This window comes from Pagrus pagrus (genome assembly GCF_965226575.1).
Source record: "Pagrus pagrus genome assembly, chromosome: 12".
Classification (NCBI taxonomy): domain Eukaryota; kingdom Metazoa; phylum Chordata; class Actinopteri; order Spariformes; family Sparidae; genus Pagrus; species Pagrus pagrus.
The window spans coordinates 15,147,697-15,165,589 of NC_140196.1; the positions used below are offsets into that span (position 1 = coordinate 15,147,697).

General features: G+C 43.3%; 1 protein-coding gene across 2 annotated transcripts; it reads left to right on the forward strand.

Moving 5' to 3' along the window:
• Positions 1 to 2,131: 2,131 nt before the first annotated feature.
• Positions 2,132 to 10,961, forward strand: LOC311266768 (uncharacterized protein). Of its 2 annotated transcripts, none has more exons than XM_084369301.1 (3): positions 2,132 to 3,832; positions 6,022 to 6,682; positions 10,368 to 10,961. In XM_084369301.1, the coding sequence occupies exons 1-2, from the start codon at positions 2,837 to 2,839 to the stop codon at positions 6,571 to 6,573; spliced, it is 1,548 nt and encodes a 515-aa protein (XP_084225427.1). In that variant the 5' UTR covers positions 2,132 to 2,836; the 3' UTR covers positions 6,574 to 6,682; positions 10,368 to 10,961. The 2 variants fall into 2 exon arrangements, with proteins under 2 accessions (XP_084225427.1, XP_084225428.1); XM_084369302.1 differs by having other exon boundaries at positions 10,371 to 10,961.
• Positions 10,962 to 17,893: the final 6,932 nt, after the last annotated feature.

Here is a 17,893-nt window from a genome sequence, read left to right on the forward strand (position 1 = left end):
TAGACGGTAGATTTGTCAACTATCAGAGATTTTGTCCTACCTGTCTCTTTAATTTCTCTGGGTGTATCAGATTATTGTGGGAAATGTTGTGAGGATGGATTTATGACAGACTTTTATATCATTGTTAAATGTTTGATCTCCTCAGCTCATTGTTTTGGTTTTATGCTCAACAACTTTACCTTTTCACTCCACTCTCACCGCTGTCATAGCACTCCCAAGCCAGACCGTATTTTAACTTCCCAGCATCCAACAGCAGACAGGCACAGTTTTCAAGAAGCTGGTGAACACAGTGGAGCATTTAGCAGCTAAAGAGGCAAATATTTCCCTCAGGAGCTGGTGGGGGCCAAAAGATACTGAATATAGAGAGCCAAGCCAATTCACGCCCCTTCCGGTTTGCTCCATGGGACCTTGTTTTGGAAAAAGACAACTAATTTTGAATTGTGCCATTGTGTCACAAGTCACCAACACCAACATGATAAATGTTGGCAAAGTATGTTTCTGCACAACCACAGACAAGTTCAAACTATACGTTTCTTGAGGTTCAATTTCTATTTCTCGTTTGCCACAATGCTTTGTGTATGGTCTGGTTAGGTCTAGGCCCAAAAAACACTTGGTTAGGATTAGGAAAACATTATGGTTTGGCTTAAAATACCAGTTTTGGTCACCAAAACCATAGCTGGAAATGTCCCAAGGTCTTGTTAGAAACAGCCGGTTGTGTCGCCACAAACACAGCATGACCTGACTTCCCATCAAAAAGAAAAGTTTTTGTTCCAAGTTCTCCTTAAAAATATCCAGTAAGGTCACTCTTAAATGCCAGACTTGAACTGCGCTCGACCACCATCCCCTCCACCTCCTGACATTATCACATTGTTGGCATCTGTCTTTGAGAAATGAAGCCAGAGTTTGCAGGAGTTTGACATCTTCGTTTAACAATGCGCAACTGTCAGAAAAAACATCGACGAAAGGAATCGATAAACTCGGAGGCATACGATGCTGATGGATCCAGTTTGAACCGGTTCTCAAAGGTTCCAGTTGTCATACAGTACGATATACTGTATAAATATCACTTTCGAGGATTTCGTCATTATTGCCCACCACGTGTACATTAAACAGCTTTTAAATTTAAGCGAGCAACTCTTCTATTCTAAGTTATTTTCAACCTTTCATGTTCAGTGTAGTGTGAGGTTGCCTACAGATTAGCATATCCTCACGCTCCTGTGAGACTATACTGTATATATGTTAAGGTAAAGTCACTCCAGCTGTGTTTCATCTACAACAATCTTTGCCAGCAGCTGGGACTGGACTGCTCATCCTCCTGCTGGGACGGATGAATCTCCTTCATCCTCCTCTGCTGTTATTCTCAGTAGGTTTTTTTTTCTTTCTTTCTTTTTTTTTTTTTTTACAACCCATTGTTTTCAAAGCTCCAGTTATTTTCTTTGAAAATAAACGCCTCACTGTCCTCAGTCGCTGTGGATTAAGAGCCACAACAACACAGGCACGTTAGATGGAGACAGATCTTGATTGCTCATCTTGCGTTCTAATTTTGTATGAAGGAGTTTTTTGTCAGGAGATTATGATTATCTGTAGTGAGCTGTGGTTGCTTCGTAATGAAAAGCATGATGGATTTAACATGGCTTGAACACACATGGTTTGACTTCTCTGACAGTGAGCTGTTTAGGTGGCATTTAAACTCGATTGTATGGACACCAGAGGAGGAAGAAGGGTGCGTACTTTTCTATACAGTGCTACCATAATGTCTCTGCTTGCCTCAGCAAAGTGAAGTTTTGCTCCACACCATTGAGGTGAAATCACTTGAAGCGAGACAACGATAGAGTGGGAATGACAGGAGTGGCAAAGGACAAAGAGGGGAAGGGACTGGTGGGGAGAGAGGTAGAGAAAAAAAAAAAGCAGATACAGGATGGTGAAAAAATGTTCCCCTTGTACAAAGGCAGTCGCTCTGTCTCTAGACTCAGACTCCCTCGTCTGTGTATGTCAGAAACCCCACCTCCCCCTGTGTTTCTCTCCTCCCCTCCCCTCCCCTCCTCTCTCAGCGTTCGGCCAAGGAATCCCAGGCAGCGTTTAATTGCAGAGTGCAAAGGCTTTAGTTGGACTAATGAGCTCAGCACCGGAGCTGGGACTCTTTCACGCACTCTCTGACAGAAACCTCACATGGACTCCTTTACCGGAGGAGCCTCACAAGGCAACTGGATTTTAGGTGGAGGGAAGAGAAGGAATTCATGAATTCAGGTACAGCCGACTATGTGAGAGAATATACCAGAGGCAAGAGACGGAGTAAGAGGTGGAGAAAGAGAGGAGAGCAGGAGAGGGGAGGGGAGGAAACGGGAAATACAGAGCCAGGGAGAGAGAGAGAGAGTAAGAGAGAGAGAGAGAGAGACTAGAAGCCTGCAGCAGAAAATGAGACAGAACAACGAGGCGGGAGAGGTAGAAAGAGAGACAGAGAGGGAGGGAGGTGGAGAGGGGCCCCGTGTAGGAGAGAGGGCTACAGGGTGAGGAAGGAGAAGGAGTAGAGAAAAAGTTAGAGGAAAGTAGAGGAAACAAGAAGGTCCAGGAAAGAGAAAAGAACAGGCGCGGAGATTCACAACTACAGGAGAGAAGAAGAAGAAGGGAAACAACAGACAGGAAGGAAGGGGAGGGAGGGAGAAGTCTTGGGTAGAGAGAGGAGAAAAAAAAGAGCTGAAGAAAAGTTTTCTTGTGGGAAGACGCAGATGAGGAAAACAGAGCGAGTGAATGACTGGGCTGGGGAGAGCAGGGACGGGAGGAAACCAGTTGTTTTCTAAGGCGTTTTCTACTCAAGCCTCTCTGGACTTCTTTGGACATGTACACAGAAGGCGCACAAACAACGGGACACCACCGATTTCTTCAGCACACCAACACCTCCATCTCCACCTCTACCCCCTGCTCCTGCCAGCACTGCGTCCACTATGAGAAGCAAGCGTACGGCCGTCACAGTGGGTCGGGATACCAACCAGCATCGGCCAGACAGACGGACCACCCATCTCTGGACTGCAGGGGAGACATCCAGGCTCCTCGGGTTAAAGACGTAGGAGGGCGAGCTTTCGTAGTGGACAGAGTAGAGAGAAGCGGTCATCGCAGCCCACAGAGGAGGCCTGTGTTCGCAGGGCCGGGCCCTTATAGCCAGTCAGATGACTCGAGCCAAGTCTGCCCCTGGGAGTTGAACCCTGCCCAGTGGAGCTACCCGCCGGAGCCTGGGGTGAGACACTACCCGTCTGTCAGAGAACAGTGTGGCTGTGTGGTGCCCTTTAATGCTGGAATACCACATCCTCTCCCTCATCTTCAGGTCAAAGGTCAAGGGTACAGGCACAGGAGGACAGTCAGGTATGTCTGCGTGGATGAGGAGGAGGAAAGTTGCACCTCTGAGAACTATCATTTGGAGTCACATGAGCCCCGTCTTGGTCGTTTACACATGCCAAATGGCCACAGTGGACCGAGGCCTGTGATCTTTGAGGGAGGGGAGGAAAGAGATATCCATCAGGACCGAGGCAGACTGAAGGGTGGATCAGACGAGGGCTGTAATGGACGCGGTGGTTCTCACAAAGGTTTCTTCCCCACTGAGGTCCCACAAAAACACTTGAAACAAAGCAGACAGAAGGGGCCCTGCCTCCCTCCCTCTGGCATCATCAGTCCAGACCCCCCGAAGCCAACAACCAACGACGAGCACCGGCGGCAGGGCTCGGAGGTGGTGAAGCAGAAGACGAGGCAGGATTTGGTCAGGGATCAAATCAGACAAGTGGTGACAGATCTGGAGGATGTGTTAGGGGGTTTGAAGCAAGTTCACGTGGAGATGAAAGAGGTAGGAGGGTCTGTTATTATGGCTGTTTTTCTGTTTATGTGTACAGCAGGTGTGTGTCTAAACACGGCGTGTCAGGCGCAGGTGTCCCAGCCTTTTATCAAAGCTCCCTGGACACTGTGACATTTAAACTGATTAACACAAAGCTCCGATGCGGTGCAGATCAGTTCGGCACAGGTCGCGTATCAGTGGGTGCATGTTCATGTGAACATATCAGTAGCTCCGTGTGTGTGTGTGTGTGTGTGTGCATGATGACTGCATTGTTTGTGACTCACTCATCATCTCTTACCGAAGCAGTGATTGAGAACGATTTGCACTGACCTTTTGCAGAACGCCGCCGAAATTGGCAGCGTTCCGGTCAGCACATTAAAAAGCCTGGCTTGAGACTGTTACTAAATTATGCCTTGCTCTTACAGTATCCATTTTGCATGCAGCTGTAAAATGGCATTGATTCACAGCCGAATGCGTCTGTGTAAGAGCGTTGCATTGTACTGAAGCAACATTACATGTAAAAAGTCTCCGTGGTTGTGATTTAAGACGGTGGGAAACAGAAGGATGCAGATGAACCGGCTTTGATGAGAATCATGGCTCAATTGTTGATTATTGCCTCAGTCAGAGACACTCTTGAGGTCATACATACAGTGGCAGTGCGGAAGTACTCACATCCTTTTCTTAAGTACCAATACTACAATTCAAAAATACCCCCTTACAAGTGAAAGTCCTGCATTTAACTCCTACGACTAGAGATGTATTATAAAAATATTGAAAATAAAGAACTCACAATGACCCCTGTTACAGTGTCATCATGCATCTCATCATTAGACTGTTAATACTAATGTATCAATGAAGACATTAGTATGAACAGCATTTTCTTTGGTAAAAGTGAAAGTCACCCATACAAATAGTACTGCAATAAAAGTATTTAAGTATCTGATATCAGTATCAACAGTACAAGTAAAAGTTCATTATACATTTATTTACATGTATGTATATACAGTACTGTATTATCTGGGTTACCTAATTGTCGCCTTAGGCGATCATTGGATCCAATATTCAGGATTAAAATAATTTGATTTAAAAGGATGGATCTGAGGCAGCATGCAGTCTGCGAAGTAACAAGTAACTAGAGTCTAGCATCTAGCATACTGGATTTTTTTTGTACCAATACCGATATCAATGTCAATATCGCATATAAAACTCATATAAGAACAAAATAGAAGCTTTACAAGAGCATTTGGAGACAAAATAAAGGCAAAGTGTCGCGATGAACGACTGCTTTTACCTGCTTCTCATGGCAAACACTGATAACTTAACTGGTAATGTCACATTTTTGTATTTTAAATAGAAGTTCATAACCTGCAGTTTCTGCCACCTGAGGGTAAATCAGGCTGGGATGAAGTGAGCAAACATGGATGATTTAATGCTCCATTACTCAAATTAGATTTGTTGTGATAACACAACTTAACTTTTTTAGTATATCAGCGGTGCTAAAACACTTGTGACAAAGGTACATACATATTGGACGCAGGATATTTCAGAGTTAAATAGTAAACTCTATTGTCCAAAATGACATCAGTTTACCTAAATATTAAACATCACTGGGAATGTATTAATAATGTATTACCCCAAGCATATTTTTTTCTTCATATTGGCACATATTGGATAAAATAAACACCAATATCGATACGTTTGTGATGGGCAAAAACTGATACATCAGCCGGGCTCACTAATAACTTATTTTATTCATGAAATGTTTGTACAATATTTGTCTCCAAAGGTAGTGGAGTGGAAATATAAAGTAGCAGAAACTGGAAATACGTCACAAGATCAGGGTCACAAGATAAATCTGATGTGCTGTGAGATGATTAACAGGAGAGAAATAAAGAAAATTCTGTCACACAAATCTGTATTTACTTTTTTGGAATATTCTCTTTCTATTAGCTTGAGCATTATCTCATCTATCACAGGAAACCATCTGAGAAGTTAAGGGGGGAAATGTATCTTTGGTGATTCTGTTTTTTCTGTGTTTTGTCAGAGACACGCACTCGAGTAAAAAGTTAAATATTTCCTTCTGAATTATTCTGAAAGTATAAAGTGAAATCAAATGAAAATATGCCAGTAAAGTACAAGAACTGTTCTCAAGTAAGTTAGTGCAGTTTGGACAAGTACCGACTCTCTTCATTGTCATTCAGGTGGTCCAGCAGATCGATCGTCTCACAGCCAGTATCGACCTCAGTGAGGAGGCGGCCTGCATCACCCAGGGGTCTTCCACTACCTTTCACGGCTCAGTTCATCCAGGTGACCTCAAGTTGGCCCCGCTGCCCAATCACAAGCCTGCTCCAGCTCCTGTCCAGGCATTGCAGCACGTTGATAAAGACCGGATCATATTAAGAACTAACTCTCCCTCGCCTGTTCACATGGCATCAGTCGTGAAAACAAGCCGCTTCACCCCGCCCAACCTCAGTAAGGACAACAATCATGTCAGGCCTGGTGTGAACGGACACCTGCCTCACCTGTATCCTCCCAGAGACTCCAATCACATTGGCCAAACTCATCCTGAGCCCCACCCACAGAGCCTGGACCCTAAAGTCATTATTGGCAACAGCACCTCCAATTCAAGAACTCAGAAGCCTCCTCTGTACCCTCAAAACGGGCGATGTGGGAAGGGTTCGTACCCGCTCTCCAAGCCTGTGAGGACGCCTGCCTACCCCGGGAAAGGCCGCCAGAACGCCAGCATGGTGTGAAGGAGGAGGGGGGTGGTCTGCCCCAGTGCCATGGGGGCCTGAAACATGAGACCCTGCTGCAGCGAGTGGAGGTCAGAGTGGGACCATGCAGGCAGGGGAACAACTCATGGTGAGTTCAGATACAAGAGGACTTTTTTTTTCTTCTTCTTTTACTGTGTTGATGTTTCCGTCAGCGCTCACAGCTGATGACGTTTGCTGTGTTTACTGGCAGCGTGGTTTTCAGAGTCAGTAAATGAATTGCAGTGTTCCTCCCTACTACAAAAAAGGGTTTATGTGTGTGTTTGATGAATGTGTGTGTGTGTGTGTGTGTGTGTGTGATGTCTGTGTGTGGGCGGTGGCGGCGGAGGGGGCGTAATGTGTCTGCTTTTGTTGATGTCACATGATTTCCCAGTCTTCACTACACTGCAAAAAGCCGTCTGTCTGGGCAAGTCAAACGAGAAGTGAGTGTTTATTCTTCAGTTTGGTTGCACATGTGGTCAGAATCAGTCAGCAGGAGGAGAACATTTCACTTGCTGAAGTAAAAGTTGTCTTTTTTAAGTAGATTTGAGGAATTTCTGATCTTGCAAAACAAGATTATTACATATTTTAGAACACAACTCTCAAGCTCAAAAACTCCTTTGATTTGGATTGTTTTTCTCACTTGAGTCTGAGGGCAGAGTGCAGGATAAAATCTAAAGTCAGGCCTCTTTTTTGCAGTGTAACTTAGTCACGACTTCGAAGGAACGGAGACTTGGCTGGAGCTCAGATGTTTTTGGCTTAGGAAGACCCCACAGCAGCTTGACTCCAATCATGTGACACAACAGAGGCGTCATTATATTTACAGGAAGATCATAGCTCTGACTCAGAACTGGCATGATTTACTGCCGGGGCTTGATGAGGAGGAACTAAACCTTTCTTCTCGTGCCACAGTCAGATGTGTCATTACTGACTGTGAACTAGAAGCAGACTTAATAACAAGACGACATCTGTGAAAAAGTCCCTCCAGCAGAGGGGAAAATCAAACACATACAGTTCCTCCAAAAAGGCCACCTTTACAGATGCTGCAGAGGCAGGCGTGCATGTTTCTGTACTTCCCTCTTGTGCGGAGTATGCGTAACTGCAATCTATTTTTCTTGCCGCTCCGAGTTGGGCAAGCACAATCTGGTTTTAATCATAAAACCCCCTGGCCACGCGCCAGAATGGAGTGAGGCAAACTCTTGGTATATTTGTAACGTCCATATAAACATAAGCACCGCCGCACAGCAAAGCACAGCAGGCAGCGATGCAGCTCCAGGTCGAGGCCGGCAGCCAGAGAGACAAGTCAAAAAAAGTGCATGAGCTTTAATTTTTATAGTTAGACAAGCGTTTAATTAGTTGTAAGTGCAGTTTTCTGGTCAACGCTGTAATTTCTTTTCACTTTCAGAGTCTTTAAAAGCACAGATGAGGCCTGAGTCATCTGAATTAGTCACCCAGAGCAGGTTCAATGTTAAAATGAATAACACAACAGATTTGGTGCTAAGCAACCCAGCCGTGCACGCACACATTCATACTTTGACAAATGTGATTACATTTATATCTTACCTCTTGACTAATCTGACCTTCACGCTAACCCTTCAATTAAACTTTTGTCCAAAAGATTCCCATTAACTTCTTTAAGTGGTTGCTAGTCGTGATAACCATGGTAATGCACAAATAACATGGAACGAAAACCTGGACATGAGCATCGACATTAATAAAAAAAAATTATGAATGTGTTTAAATATGGATAAAGAAATGCATCAAAAATGAAAGGAATGATTAAAATTTTAACAGGACCGTGTTCCTACTTAACCCAGACAGAAATCCACTTAATGCTTTGAGGGTCTCAAACTTACATCTTCACAAAGTTGTGTGTACAAGACACACACGCACACACACGTTTCTATTTCTATACCTTTTCTCACTGACGTAATTGAAACCGTAATCCTAGTTTTAATCCTCAAACAGCCCATTGCTGAAAGACGGGGTTAAACTAATTAGCTTATAAAACAAGACTTCTGTATAACCAAGAAGGAAATAGAAATGACAGGTCTGAGAAAAATGACACTGGGCTTGCCCTGTCCGCCCACCTCAGACCCCCGGGGATCCAAAAAGCTACAGTTGTTGTTCTGTATGGGTCCTGTGTCAAAATTTGTTTTTATTTTCATGTCGCACATTCCTAAATAAATGTGCGCTTAATTAATTTACCACAAACTAATTGATACACAGCTAACTTGATGTCAGGCAGTATTCCTGTGAAATAAGAGTTCTGGTTTCTGCAGCTCTGGGCAACAAATGTGTTGTCTGTTTTCACATCTGAACATACACAACCCACTGACGCGCTTAATATTTTATGATTTTATACTTTCATTTGAGTAGCTCAATAACGTATTAACTTAAAGCAGCTACAATGAACTTTCATTTTTTATAGATTCTGGCCGTCCCTGTGGACAAAAGCAATACGAGTACATACAGTTTTGGAAGTGAAGGAACATATTTTTAAGCCTATTTTCCCTTTTTTTAAAAAAATAAATAAAAAAGGTTTATTGCTGCTTAACAAACAGCGATGACTACAGTGGCTTGCCAAAGAACAACTCCTGCCTTACAGCAACTCTGAGGGGACACATTACCTCAAAACGCCTCAAATTTATAGACACGTATACACATACTGTTACTTTGGACATGGCCGCTTAGTTGCCTATTGTAGCGCGTCATGTTTGGTAAATTAAATTTAATCCATTCTCAAAAGTTTCAAGAACAATATTTTCTGAGCATTTAAGTACAATTTGTCCAGATATCCGCAAAGTACACAATAACACTGAATATGAACACTGAAAAAAATGATATGCTTTTGCAGGCAACCATGCACCGCTGTCCAACATAATGAGCAAATGTAATCATAATCATAACTTAACAAATTCAAGTTTTACTGCAGCTCTGCATGTAGTTTGGCCAAGTGGGTGTTGCCGTGCCGAGCGGACGCGCTGGTGCATGCACGACTCAGATTGGATCGTGTCAAGGCCAACATAAAATGTAGAAGCTGGTAGTTCTGTCTGGCAACACAGAAGTAACCATCGCCGTACCACCAGACCACAGAGCAGCTTTCCTTAGGTTGTGAGACTCCTCAATGTATCCTCAACACTCAAAAATAGTTTTAATTTTCAGACTCTGATCCAGTGAAATTACAAATAAATCTGTAGAAATAGCCAATCTTCACACTGATGGTTTTGTTTGCTAAAGTACGTCATAAAGAGGCATCAGGACTACATTGAGACTGATTCATAACCTATTAAAAGTTTAACTTTTACACGTTCTGCCTTTTATTTGCACGAAACGGTTCCCATGATATGTGTTTTTGTCCTGTGTTTCTGTTGCTGTTGACCAGCTGCCATTTGTTGAAAAAATGGGGCAGGCGATGGGGGACCACAGCTAATTTTTTCGGCCTTCTGCGTTAATGCGGCCATGATGAGAGGTTTGTTTTTTTCTGCAAAGACGAGGACAGAAAATAAATGTCCTCACTTTTCATAGTGTCCTCACTTTCAAGGTCTAAAACTTAGTCTTATCACACACACACACAAACACAAAAACACCCGCACACAGACTGCTTCACTTTCAATTAAGCGGAGATTAACACCGCGGTCCTTCGCTGAATGACATTATGAGAAAATCCTTGAGAAGGAGCACAGTTTTAACATAGAGTATTGATTGTTGCAGCAGTGAGTCACTGAGCTGCTGAGTTCTGAATTTAAAATATTTCCTCCTCACTTTTTTTTTTTTTTTTTTTGTGATGTTTCCAGCAGGAGCTGATGCCACTGAGACAAGCTGTCAGCCGGTGGAAGCGGAGCACGGCCTGAAGATGGGGGTATTTCCAAAGGGAAAACTCCCCCAAGAGTCGACCCAAGAGTGTATGTCATGCAAGCACATGAGCATGGAGGAGTGAGAACCGCTGAGGATTTCTGCTTTCGCTGTTACTGGTGATGTAGTGGCAAACAGTGAGAGGAATAAACTGTGAACTGCTGCTCAACAACCACACGTAGAAACATATCTTTTCATGACAGTGTTAATTTATTTTTACTATTTTTTTATTGCAAAAGAAATCTATTTTCAGGCAGCTTACACCAGTTTGGATACTACCTAACCAAATGTATGCTACATTAAGATTTATATCATCTGAACTATTGTAGAGTTATTTTTACACTTAGACTGTAATCAGTAAGGAGACAGGAAAGTTGGAAAGGCAGAGCTGAGATTAAATTGCAATACAATAAATTCTGCTGCACTTTTCTCATACAAATCACTCTGACGTCTCAGTTATCTCTAGAGATGATGCATTGACCGCTAAATGTCCCACATTGGAATATTAAATAAAAGAAATGACGCCAGCAATTTCATTGCCCCTGACTCTGGGAAATTATTTAAGCAGAAGCATCCCAAGTGGTTGTGGAAGTTACTTCTCGGGCTGATCTGGAGATGGCAGTGTGCGATCCTTGTGGCCTTATTCTGTCAGGACGCCTGCTGCTTCGTCCGGGCCAGCGTCTGTGTCTCTGTTTGTTTAAATCTTGTCTGAGACTTTCACCACTCTGCTCTCACAAGCTCCTGCTGCTATCAGAGCAGCACACCGCTTCCCTCCGACCATCGGCGTAATCCATCCACCTCACAAAACATCCCTCGCTCTCTGCGTCACTGTCAGCATCACCGACGGAGAGCTGTGGTGACAGATGGAATATGACACATGCAAATTGTCAACTGTCCTGGCCACTTTGTCACCCGCTGTCTCTGTCTGCAGCCTATAACAGTTAGATTAATTGTGCTGTAATGGAGAGTGAGAGGTGACGCTGTGAAGAGGCGATAAGCTGCTGAAGGTTAGACAGATGGGCAAGGTCAAGTGCCGGAGGACATCATGACTTGCCAAAAGCAACACTGAAAATGATTTGTGTTTTTGGTCTGCAGAGCATCCTATTGTAGCATCCTTAGCGTCCTAACAATTATTTTAATGATCAATTATTTGAAGACCATATCATTTGGAGAGAAATATTAGGAAATAGAGCCGAAGTCACTCCCCATGGGACATTATTTCAGTAAAACTGTGTATGGTAGTGAATGGAAAAAGACAAATACTTTTCTGATCCTGCTTAAATTGTGCCATGAAGTACACATGTGGCTTCAATACAAACTAAACTAACGAGGGGAAGAGGTGCAGGTGGAGTAAGGTGGAGAAACACAGATGAGGGTAATGAGTGGAGAAACCCAAGAGAGCAGGGAGGGAGTTGAAAGGCTCGGAAGCACACCGGGAACAGGGCTGGGCTAATGAAGACGATGCAGAGCAGGTTTGGAGGGAAAAACACACTGGGGAGGAACACGTAAACACAAGAGGGACACACGGCAAAAGACAACACAAAACCCAGAAAACATAAAAAGACGGTGAAAATAAAAACAGAGAAATGCAGCACATCCTCACATTTGAGAAGCTTGATCCAGAGAGTGTCTGTCATGCTTGATTAATGCATCAAGTGATCGTTATTTGTTTTTATCCACTGCCAAAAAAACCCCAATCGTTTAATGAATCAATAGTGCTCCACTGTATCTCTAAATTTCTGTGTTTATCAAAGACTAAAATAGTTTTGAGCTCAGTCATGAACTGTGTCAGGATATTTTTCATATTCCAGATACATCACCCTGCTTTCTATTCATAGGAGAGTTCTGTTTTGACGGGGAGATATAAGTATATTTTCTAAAAGAACTTTCTTCCAACTCTTTTATTTGACTAAACTTTTAAAACAAGTAACTCATGATAAGACGCCGTGTGAATAACAAGTCAAAATCACAAAACAACCATCAATCCTCAGAGCGATCGCTTAAAGGTCTGCAGGCCTGGGTCTCAGATAACGTCTGCTCCACCTAAACCCTGCTGGGCTTTGAGAAAGGCCAAGTCTTGGCCTGCTGTCCAAGTGTATGAATCAGACTGAAGGCACACCGGTTGAGCTGTTGGCCTTGCCGCCTTTGTAAATACTGGAGTGACTCTGGAATGTCAGACAGAGATTTAACCAAGAACAACACTGACTCTTAGTGCTGCCATCTCCCGTTTGTCTCATCTACCCAAAAATAATACATGACTAGGATGCTGTTAATACCCCAGGTGCGTCCAGTGGAGTATTGGTTTCTCACCCGCTTCGGTTCAGGATGGACAACTACTGTGTGCTGGACAACTGCAGTCTCAAAGGCTACGTCCTGATCCTGAACAACGGCTAGAGATCCAACCAGCCTCCAAAAACAAAGAGCCAGGCTGGGAGAGACAGTAGCAGCTTTAAGGTGATGACGTGTAGTCTGAAGTAATCTCAACAAACAGTTATCTGCATATGAATGCTGAATCTGTAGATAAGGGACTTTGATATTGGAAGAGTTCTGGTTTCCGTTTGTAGTCAAACCAGGCTCTGGTTGCATGCAGATTAACAGTCCATGTGGATCGCAAAAGAGGCAGAACACCTCAGCCGACATGCAATCTTTTAACCCATCAGCTAACGTCTGATGGCAGTTTAGCTGTTAACTAGCTTTTTTAAAAATGTATCTGCATTAATGTGCAGATATCCGTTTACAAAGCTTAAAATTCATTGTAGATTTACCCTCAACTCCAACTTCTTCTTGGCATCTGACATGATATGAACACACCATCCCGGGAGCATTGAATGCAGCATGTCCAGCTGCGTTCACTGGGAGTCGGCTGAGGATGAGCCCTGCTGACTGCAGTGATTCCCTGTAATCCGAGGTCACAGGGCAGGAATTATAATTAGAATAGCTAGTTAGCTCCACGACTAGCTGAGCTACTTGTTAACGAAAGCTAAGCTAAGCAGCAGTAATGGTGCCCCCTATAGTTTTGGAGCTGCCTTAATTTCTTACTCATTACACCTTTAAACTACTAGAGGTCAGCAAAAACAAGATCCTTGTGGGGATTTAAACTACTCTTCATCAGTTCAGCTCATTGATTTCTTAGTAACAATTCTTAAATAAAAATGTGTCTATACTTCAAGTGTTAATGTAAAGAAAAAGAAGAATATCAGCTGGTTTGTAGCCATCACATTTTTAGAAGTTAGAAAATATATTATATCTACATTGACTTTATGTAGAATTTCTTTAGGTTTTTTTTAGACCTATTGTACATCAGATTTAAAATTATACTTACAAAGTGCTTTACAACCAAAAGGCCAGAATCAGAAGATGAGGAGATAAAATTAAATCCCCCCAAAATAAAACCACAGTTGTTCGCATGCTGGGGAATGTGTGCTAATTTAATCAACCTAAAATAATAGTCACTGTTGTGTGTGCTGAAGATAACATTGTGTATACTATTATTTAGTTTTTAAACCACATATTATTTTAGTCCAGATAACAAAAGTAATGAGTTAGGGATTATCGGTTTTCTTTACCAAAACCCTGATTTGTTAAAAAGACAATCAAACAAGGAATTTGTGTGATTGTTTGCTGCCAAATAATGTGAGTCAGTCACTTTTGCCATGTCCTTTGGGAATATTAAAGCGAACAAAACAGACTGATGAAGAGCTAAATTAATGTTTGAAGTTAGAGATTAGCAGCTCACAGGAAAAACAGTACGGTACAATCAAAGAATAGCAAATCCTCTGAGCCATCCCCCAAAAAATACCACCCACGTCACAATACCACCCAGCTCGAGAGAGAAACAGAATTCCTCATCAGTCCCGCTCCAAGGCGACTCCTCTGTGTTTTGTCTCAGTGCACCATGTAGTTTTCACTCTGTAAATTTACGACATTGTGTCTGCTGCTTGTGTAAGGTGAGGAAGTGGCCCAGTTTGTCTGCCCTACACGCTGGTCTATGGCTGACCTCAGCACTCTTCTTAATCTCAGCGGGATGACAGAAGTGCTGAGGAATTTCTCTGCTCTGTGCCTAAACCAGCCTGTCAAGACGTCCTCTGTAGGCCGAGCACGTTCCTCCGTTACGTCCCCGCCAGCTCTCACGTGGCCCCGCTTTGTTGAAATATGACCTGCAAATACCAAACCCTGGCCTCGGTAACCTCTCCAAACACTGCCCACCTACGTGCAGATGCATCCGGAAAATGTCTCTCCTTGCCACAGTATGTTCAGTCTAGGCTGCAGGCAGATGGCGAAAACCCATCCCATTCCCTCCACACCTTACCTACCTGCACGCTGGATGGTGTTTGTTGAGGCCAAATGAGAGGTGTCAGCCAGTTCTCTTCTGTGCTTGTGTAAGGCTAACGAGAGCCTGTGTCCAGATGTTGGTGTGAAGCTCCACAGCTGAGCAAACAGTCGCTGTCTTCTCTACAGCATGGCATGTTTAAAATGACATGCTGGTCCAAAAAGGAGGAGACCAGCTGAGCTCTGAGGAACACAAGTCAGCCGAGCACTCATCACCTGATCGGACAGCTTAAAGTTCAACATCCCTTGAGTTTTTATTGGCTGCGGGGATGTAGTGCTGGTTTGACTCATAAGTGAGTCTAAAAGCAATGTCAAGAGAGAGCAAAGTAAGTAAAAATCAAGACAAAAAAGCCAAATGGCTTAATAAAAGTGTGAACTCACCATGATGTCACTCATTGGTTTGTGGACTACAGTTTTAAACCCTTGAGTCTCTCTCAGTATGCGTCCTTGTCTGTCTTGTGTTCTTGTGTCCTTGTGAAATGTCATCTTTTGTGGCCCAAGCGCTGTCCCAATACACAAGTTTTGCATCTTGCCAAGAACGGTTAAAATTCTGGGAAGTGTTCTTGACACGTCCATTTTAATGAGGATGCACCGGTTGGTAACTTGTGTGAACTTGCCAGTGCAAATATCCCAGAATTGATTTCGGCATTCAAGCGAGAGGTGGAAAGATGCCTAACAAGAGGCCAACAACAAGACGTTTTGGTGGACGAATGGGAAACTAACCGCCGCATTTTCAGTTTTAATCAATACAAGGTATATTGAAATCATTCACAAACTGTTGCTGTTGTTGACTTTGGCATTACGGCAGTCAGCGACTTGTTTTTCTGGAGCCAGAAGAGACCATATTTTGACAGGAGGGTGGAGCCGGGGAGGATATCTTGATTAGATCTGACTGAGAATCCGAGGACAAACAATCTGTTGAATCTATTTGACTGCACATTGGACCATAATTTATAAGATTAACATCGTGCTGTACTGAAGACGACTTAAAACTTGCAATAGAGACCAAAACTTAGGACGCAAATGTTCACTGATGTATACTGTGTAAGAAGGTGCAATGCGCAAGAAATAGCCAGAATTTTTGATTAAAACATTCAAAAAATGCACTGACGTTATCAACAGAATGTGAAGAAACAACAGTGTTGATGTAATGTCAAAGTGTGCTATGTACTGTGTTGTAGAGATGTCTACTGAAGTTAGCATGCTAACCAGCTAGCCCCAGCCTGTCCTGTCTGTAATACCACTTGCTAGCTGTTTGCGTAATAAATTACAAAATAAACTCTCAATATGCCAAGAAATGAAACACTCTTACTTGTATTTTCCTCACTAAACAGAAAAGTACAACTACTGAATGCAAGTTTCTCTCTTTCACCAGACTCAGACGAGCTTAACTGTCTTGTTAACTCATCGTAAAACACACTTCATTCAAACTCAGCCTAAACTAAATAAATCTCACCAAACCAGTCTTGTTTTTTCTTACCACAATCACCTCTTGGTTGGTTAAAAGAAATCCTCAACTCAGAATAAGATGTGAAAATATTCCAGTTCTACACAACATTTTCACCTGATGCCGATGCCAGACCGTCCCCGCCTGCCGTGCCTTGTCGTCCCTGAAGTCAAAGTCCTGGTCGCTGTATCACCTTCATGCAGTTTCCCCCGTTGTTGAACTGACCTCCAACAGTCTCAGAGGTTATGTTTAGTCCCAGTTCTCGCTCACGTCAGGTAGCCAATTCCAGTTGAGCTGAGCCCCATTGCTTGTGGTGACTCCCTCTGTGATCGGTCCAGACAAACTCAAGGGTAGCTGGGCTCCATGAGCTAATATGCTAACAGTAGCTAGCTACAGCCAAGGATAGCTGCCAACGAGGAGCAGTTGTTGGTCCCTGTGGTGATATGCTGCCCCCTATGTTTTTGTTGACCACAGACCCTATTTCAGGCATCTAATCAAAAACCCATTAAGAAGACCCACTGATGTCCATATGAGGGAACTGTAAGTGATACAATTTTAACTGATTTCAGGGTTTCATGGTTTATGACCTGTAAAATTAATGACATCTCCAAGAAAACCTTTTTTTAGTGCTAGCAAATGTTAGCATGCTAACATGCTCAAAGTAAGATGTGAACATGTGCTTAGAATCAGCCTGTTGATATTGTTTCTGCGAGTATGCTTGCGTACAGCTCTGTGTCTGTTACAGCCTCACAGAGCTACTTCCAATGCTCTCGACTTGTTGTACTGTGTTCAGATCTGGACTTCTGTTCAGCGAATCCTTTGCTGAAATAGTAACTGTCTGTAAATATTGTCCTGAAAATTCCAAGACAGACAGGAACAGAGTCGACTGAATGGGAGTTTTCCAGACACTCTCAATAACATAGACAATCTATTCTGGCAGGGAAGCACCTCGGCGACTTCCAACGTAAACCATTTAAATTGTGCTTAATCTCCCCGGTTCGCTGCTCTCTTAAGCCGAGACTGAGCCCTGTTTCGTTGTAAATACCTGACATCTGTGCATTTAACAGTGCATACATTGTCTGGAACCTGCATGTTTTCCAGTACATCAGTCAAAACCGCCCCATGATATATATAAAGCTTGTTTAAGAGAGTGATTTGTTCGAGGTGAAAACATCTTTGAATCAGGTGAAGCTCTACCCACTCCAGAGTGAATACAACCTATGCATGTTTAGCATTTGTCTTGTCAGTCTTTGGCTGTTTGAAACAGTCTAGTGCTTGCTGCAAAAACACATTTGTCCTTGGTGAAAACCTCTTTGAATGAATCTCTGGCGAGTTGTGTCAATCCTCCCACTCAGACAAATCATCTCAGTGCTATTAAAACGCCTGTCGTCCTATACAGTCCTCGATGGATGTGAATGAAGCTGTGAGGCGATGAATTCTGGGCCAGGAAGGAGTCTTTTAAAGCAGCTGTGAGACACATTTCTTTACATGCACACAGGAGGAGAGAGTGAGAAAAGGCCTCCATTCATCGTGCTCTGGCTGTGTTTTAGTAGATATGGCACGGCTGTATAAGATCCTGCGGGCTGTGTCTTCACAGAGGCCTGTCAGCAAACATGCCGCCAGCGTCTGCCTGCAGGACTGTTTGACTCTGAGGCCACAATCAGCCTCATCAGTCAAAGTAAAGCTCCTCCG